The sequence below is a fragment of the Anneissia japonica genome, unplaced genomic scaffold (genome assembly GCF_011630105.1).
Source record: "Anneissia japonica isolate Jap-2015-1 unplaced genomic scaffold, ASM1163010v1 scaffold1005_len2656397_cov198, whole genome shotgun sequence".
Lineage (NCBI taxonomy): Eukaryota > Metazoa > Echinodermata > Crinoidea > Comatulida > Comatulidae > Anneissia > Anneissia japonica.
The window spans coordinates 2,574,399-2,581,955 of record NW_022683792.1 but is presented as its reverse complement, the minus strand read 5'-3'; the positions used below and the strand labels follow the sequence as shown (position 1 = coordinate 2,581,955).

Below are 7,557 nucleotides of genomic sequence, written 5' to 3'. Positions count from 1 at the left end.
GTTGTAAAATAATAGACTGTATAAACATGATAAATATGGAAAGGTTGCAACAGTAGCAATAATTGAATCAAGTAAATTATAGTGTTCTTATTTTTGTATTAGCAAGCTACATTGAATCATGTTGGAGAGGTTATAGCATTGGGTAAAGTTTTATTCCTGTGGATGTTATAGCACAGGGAAGATGTTTAATCCCTGTGGAGGCTGGGAAAGGTTTAAAGTTTGGGAAAGGTGTAACCAGAAACAAGTTTAGCCCCGGGTGTGGGTATAGCACTGTTAAAAAGTTGCATACTTTAGGCAGTATAACCTCTAGTGAAAGTATGTAGTCAATTGTGAAAGTTGGTAAGCCATGACAAAGCTGTCAGTCCTAGAGGTGTATGTAAGCCATGGGGAGGGTGTAGCACTAAAGGAAATGTATAGCCTCTTGAGAAATATGTAACTGTTGTGGAGGGGTGTACTCCTGGAGAGGTGTCTGACCCCTGAGGGATATTCCATGAATAAATATTTCAATTTCAATTTATTCAAAATTGCCTCCAAAAATGGAGAGTATAATAAAGCAAAAAAAAAAACATCAATAAACATTAAAATACATAAAATTGTGTGCTTAGGAATGAGTAATTGACAGTAACAATAAAAATTATTCAATAATATCAATATCAATATATATATGTATACTGTCTCTTATACACATCTAGATAAATATTATACATATACAATACTAATTCAAAAACTTTTAAGCAAAAGTTTAATAATATTCAAATTATATTTAGGCCTGTGGTCAGTTATTGCTACACCTTATTTCCAATATTATGTTGTTTAACTTCTACGGTGTTGTGTTTTATCAAAAGGGCATGGCTTATGATGGTTAATTGATGTATGAAGACATTTTGTACCAATGACCTAGGGTTCTACTGCCCTCAAATGATTTCTAGCAAGTAACTTTTTTTGCAGAACAAAGTTATTAAACTGCATCAATTAGAAATATAAAAATGTATGGAAAGTCCTCCATTTTGTTTTAGGTAATTTAAGCTGACAATGGTATTATATGTACTGTACAAAATATTTACTTCTAATATCATATAATTATTGTCTAAACATAACAAGTTTATATACTTTATGTGTTTTGTTTATTAATGTTATTACTACAGTAGTTGAATTTAGTTTCACAGGGTGATGAATATTGTTCTGTTTTGATCGTTGTCTACAACTTGCCTCGCTGTCTCTCATCATGTGTTAGCTACAAAACCTTATAATAGTATTAACTTTCTTTACAAAAAGTTCTGTAACTGTTGGCAACCTCTAGTAATGCACCTTTTCGGACTGTCTATCAAACTTAACAACTGACCAATCAGAACAGTACCAGGAATACGCGCGCGTATAAAAAGCACAGGTGTTGTCCCACAAATGCACGTGTTTGCGCATGTTTTAGCACTGTCTTTTTGTGGGACCTTAGTAACATTATCCGGGGGGGGGGGGGGGCGGGGCTTAGCGGAAAGGTCCATCTACCACTGCCATTAATAACTTTATTGCCAGCATTATTTGTCTTCTGTTATCAAAAACTTCCTTCACAATCGGAAACACATTTTTTTTTGCCCACATGCTTAATACTGAACTGGAATATACAAATTAATTTATTGCTGTACCCTTTTTATGAAGACCTAACTTTAACATTTCTGGTGTTTCAAACCTGTCTTGTACCCGCTCCCATTCGCGATTGGTGATGTAGATGAAGCTTTTGAGCCTATTGTTTCTATTTAGGTTGTGATTAAGTTTCCTGATTAGAAAGATCGCTAAAATAATGCAAAATGTTCCGACTTGTATATAGTAGGTACAGTACAGTATATAGAATTAAGTTGGCATGTTATTTATCGCTAGTTTATAGAAATAAAGAGAATATAAAGAGATGTATTTGCAGAGCAAATGCTATATATTATATGTCTTGATAAAAATATTAGGGACTCTCTGCTCTGGAGTAATAAATGACCCTGAAACTCTAGGTAATTTGTTATGATGCCCAGTAACTGTATCGATTGTCGAACTTCGATTGTCATATAGTAAAACTATTAGTTTGTTATCGTCTTTAATGGTGTATCTATAATTGTATTGTCTCTATTAGGGCCTATGTTCCTTGGGTGTATCGATTACCGCCCTCCTGTACTTCAATAAGTCTATCTTGTTATTTATACTTACATTATAAACTATTTCATTCCTTTTAAATTTTGTTGTATTTTTTTTCTCATACTTTATCCAACCCAAGTTTCTGCAATTGTCGTATAGAGAGAGCTTTGAGAAAATAAATGTATTTAGTATTTTATGTTGCGATTATTTTTATTTTGTGTGCGTAGAAAACAAATTCAACAATTTAAATTTGCCCATTTTTAAGCAATCTCAATTCTTCATTCTTTATTGTCCATATTCGTATAAAACAGAAATGTAATTTGAACTGGCATACATTTACAAATTTAAACAACAAAGGAAAAGGCACAACACCCATAAACACAATAAATGTTGAAGTAAATAAATTGCGCGATAACAATAATAATATAAATGATTTATTCTTTAAAAATAGTAATAGTCATTCTCTTTTTCATAATTATTGCACTAATAATGAAATTAATTTTTACAGTATTGAATTATATAATTAAATGTCGTTTTTTAGAGGTGGGCCTAGACCCTATAACCTAAATTCAACTCAATTTTATTATGCTTTAAATGCCATTAAGGCCAATATCCGCTAAGAATATCTTTCACAGATTCATTATTGAAAAAAAAAAAAAAAAAACGCAAAAACGAAAAAAAAAAAAATAAATAAATTAAATATATATATCGAATATAAAATATATATAAAAGAAAAACATGAGGTATAAATTGAACACGTATGATAAAAAAAAACCGGACGAGATTCCGGATAATTGGTTTTAGCTGAATTTCTTGAGAAGTTGTTCAACATCTTCCTAATAGTAAGCATATAACAACATAATATACCATTCTTACTAATACCCTAATACTGTGCTGTAGGATCAGCCGTGGTGTCGGAGTTTATGTGGTGTTTGTGGAAGACAGTGTACAGAGACAAAAAGATATGTTTGGGAGAATAAGATCGTTGAGAGGGGCGAAAAATATCACGTTTGGTATGGCGCTTCCAGAGCGGCGCTTACAGGAGAGGGGCGCTTATATTCGATAATTTACAGTATCAGGGAACAGTGAAATTACATTGTAATTTCACTGTTCCCTGACAGTATAAATAAATCGTTCTTGAGCAGCAATAATCCTAGTTTTTTTTTTTACTGGAATTGAGAAGCATCTTGTCGCCATCATGTCATTGTTTTATGGTAGACGATTATATTACTAGAATGTTTGCAGCTTAATATGCAAGGTCTGTAAAAGTGATAACAATCATATTGCAAAATTGCAAACATATGTTCAGAAGACATGAAGTTCATAAATAGGTTTCACAGGTCTCTTAACATTAAAAGTAAGGGGTGTTTTACATTTTTAATAAATCAATTTACAGGCCTATACACATGGAAGAAATAATCATGAAAAGTAACACAAATAGGCTGGGATTGCAACGCTCTGTGTTTCTTTTTTCTTTTTTTTCCCTAACATTCACCATTTCATTTAATTTTGTTCATATTCACCATATTTCAATATAAGATTAAGTTATCTATGAATCATGTTCACGTTTTTTTTGTAGGATAGGGCCTATGCCACATAATTTAAGCTATCAATTCCCCAATAGGTCTACATACTTGCCTAAAATTTTTTTTAAATGTAACATTCCTCAACAATTTACGGCAGCAAAGCAGGTAATTTGTGAAAACCAAATTTTGAAAAACTTAAAATTATATTTGGGGGAATTTTTATTTTTTTAAATTTATTTTTTTCTTATTTCGAGGAAATGGTCTTAATACACCATATGGGATGATGCCAACTAGAAATGAGACAGGAACAATGAACCAATCGGAATAAAGATGAGCTATTTTAAAATTTGCTGATCTAGGGCTATTTTTTGAAATTCGATAACGTGTGTTGCTAGCCTATTGTGTGACACAGATAAGGCAAATGGCACCACAAGAAGGCTTGGAAATATTTTACAAAAATAAATGGATATTTTAAATTATAAACAGGTTGAATAAGAATATAGATTGCATTGACAACACGTGTTTTGGTGTATGATGCGATGTGGAACTATATTTAGTGTAGCTGCTTATAGGTCGATGGGCACCAATCAATCAATCAATCGATCGATAAACCACCCAAACAAATATATTATTATTATTATTATTATTATTATTATTATTATTATTATTATTATTATTTGAATAAGCGCCGTGAAAATTGTCTTAAGCGCCCTGTTGGATATGCGCCCTCGATTCCTAAAAAAATCAATCATACAGTAGAGTACATCACCAACTTAATTTTCTGCATCAACTCTTCGCATCTATCTTGGCATTGTCGGTCGGTCAGTCCATCTATCCATCTGACGGTCTATCAGTCTCCATTAAGTTTAACATGGTTTACAGTTTTGATGCATCTTTACATTCCCGTTATTGTTTTATTGCTACCCTTTTTGGATTTAGAACAGTATTTAATATCTAAAAATTAAAATACTGTATGGCCATTTTCAGTCAACAAAAATAAACTAACCTCATCACTCGTATCTAAGCAAGAAACCCTGCAATGATCCTGCTAATCTGAATTGGAAGATGGCAAACACGCATACCACCACCACCAACCCCACCACCACTAATTTCATCTGCTGTTGTGTAAATATTCCCAACATTCTTATCATGAGCAATGCTCTCTCGACGATTACATTTTCTTCACCAAAACCATTCGTTTATCTTGGATTTTAGAAAAAAAAAAAGTGTCCCTTGAATTGTCCAATTTCCCATAAGCACCCCTTAAATTTTCATCTATTTCCATAAGCACCCCTTAAATTTTCATCTATTTCCATAAGCGCCCCATTTGAATAAGCGCCCCTCAAAAGAGCCAAAAATATTTTAAGCGCCTGGGCACTTATTTGCGCGCGTGCGGTATTAGTAGTAGTAGTATTAATATATAATATTATTAGTACTGTACTGTAAATGTTATTATTTTTATTTTTATTTTATTTTATTCCTTTCAGCACAAACAGCAAAAGTACATCAGACAGAACAAAAAGCAACAAATAAGGAGGAGGAGGACTGAGGAGTGGCAAAATGGGTAGGCCTACAAAAACCACTATCACCGGATATGGTGTGCACCTCCAACTCCAATTTCAATACTGTACATTAAAACACGAGTTAAATATAAATGGAATTTTGCCAATATGACTATGAAACTTTTTTATTTTATGTGTTTTTTTAAATATAAAGCAGTGATATGTTACAGGCCAAACTCCTATCGTATATGTAATACTATATTTAATCCGGTTATTAATCATAATGTAAATCCAGGGCAGTAAGCTTACATCGTCTGACAATATGTAACAAAATATAATGTCAATCACTATACCTAACCTTGATTTAAATTTATCTGGGCGGTCGCTAGTGTGTATATATAAAGACAGATCTGGGTAGTTACCAACCGCAATTTTTTGTCCCGCCGTCGCTCGACAAGCCCGTGCTATCGAGACATTCAGTATGAAGTTGTTCCTACTTCTTACATACGTTGCTGCAGCATTCGCTGTTCCTACCACTCCGATTGTTGGTGAGTACATGTCATTTTATATTTCCTGATTTAAACTTGTAGTAGGCATCAATGAGATGGTGAACAGCACATATAAAACAAAAACTGTATAACGGGAACTGAACTTTATTAGTAGGTGTGAATATTTCGTCCTGACGAAGGCAGCAATGTGCTACCGAAAATTTTGTTATAAGTATATGTGTCTAAACTTTTGTCAGTGTCCGGCGTTTGTTATAACAACTACGATCTTAGATAACGTTAGAAGAATCACAAGAAATTATGTTCCGAATTATATAGTTGAACAGCATAAGTAAACAAATGAAGAACCGAGTTGACGTATAACGAAACATATAACTATATTTCGGTCGCACCTGCGACCTTTCTCAACGTGTATATAGTGACTACACGTTGAGAAAGGTCGCAGGTGCGATCGAAATATTCGTGATTGATAAAAGTTATATGTTTATGTATATATATATATATATATATATATATATATATGTGCGAAATATATATATATATATATATATATACCAATTTCGCTGAAGCCAAAACGCCGATAGAAATATGAATGCACATGCCCATGAACGACGCTTTCGATACGCACGAACAAATTCGCCTATGTGGAAAACCGGCTAAAGAAAGCCGTCATGGCCTAGTTGGAAAGATGTTCGTCGTATAATATACGGCGACCTACAATATGCATTTTTACCTACAATATGTATTTTTACAAAACGCGTCACTTTTACGACACAATCATGATATTTTTATTACATAATTGTATTTTCATTACTATGTTTTAAATAGCCGTCTATATTACCATTATATATTTTCATTAACTATTTTGTTTAAATCCAATATATCAAATGACCAATGAATTTATATTTGTTAGTAGGCAAACAATTTATATCTGCTATCTGACCACACATAAACAATTAGTTATTCAATTCATCACCTTATGTTGTCATGCTAATATTTATGCCTAATTACTTCCTTGATGTGCCAATATACTCTATACAAAGTTTGTTGTATGTTCAGTTCACACTGAAGAAGGATGCAGTGACGACCGAAATATTTGTGTTCAAATAAATATATTATTATGTTCCTGAAATACGTCAATCCTTGTTTTCTGTTACTTGTGATCAGTCTCACTACATATATTAGGACCGGAACATACGTGCCCCAATCACATTGATGCCTAGATTATACATATATATATGACATGCTGCAATCGCTTGATATTAATACTCAAGATCTAGTCCAACCACTAGTCCCAAAATCACCAAAACCAGGCACAATATACTGTCTACCCAAACTTCACAAGCTCCCGTCAATTATATCAAGGATGCGTTAAACAGTTCGACTTCGGAACCACCGACCTACGATCTATCTGATCCGGTTGTCATTTACATCATTTAAGTCATTAAACATCACACCTCCAGGCAGACCTATAATTTCAGGTATTGGAACACTCACAGAAGCATTATCAGGCTTTATTGACTCTATTCTGAACCCTTTACTTCATAATATACCTAGTTACACCAAGGACACTACGCACTTTCTCAACAAATTAAACGAAATATCCCACCTAGATGATGATGCATTGCTCGTAACTATGGACGTGTGCTCTCTTTACACCAATATACCTCATAACGAAGGAGTAACTGCTTGCGAAAGATTTCTCACGGACTACCATTCAGAATTACCAGCTAAGGACAGTTGCAAAATAATTGATTTTTTCTTAAACACAATTATTTTAGCTTTAATGGCTCTTACTACCTCCAAACAACAGGTACAGCAATGGGAACCAAAATGGCCCCATGCTATGCGAATGTCTTTATGGCAGAATTAGAAAATGATTTACTGTCTAGCCTAGTATTTAAACCT

The 7,557-nt window shown here is 33.3% G+C and overlaps 1 protein-coding gene across 6 annotated transcripts in view; it reads left to right on the top strand.

The window, feature by feature from the left end:
• Window positions 1-5,576: 5,576 nt before the first annotated feature.
• Window positions 5,577-7,557, top strand: part of LOC117102597 (major yolk protein-like) — a 21,385-nt gene continuing 19,404 nt past the window's right edge. For all 6 annotated transcript variants that reach the window (XM_033242969.1, XM_033242997.1, XM_033242988.1 and 3 more), the window contains exon 1: window positions 5,577-5,691. In XM_033242969.1, coding sequence (XP_033098860.1) covers window positions 5,625-5,691 — 67 coding nt within the window. In that variant the 5' untranslated portion in view covers window positions 5,577-5,624. The remainder of the gene's footprint in view (window positions 5,692-7,557) is intronic.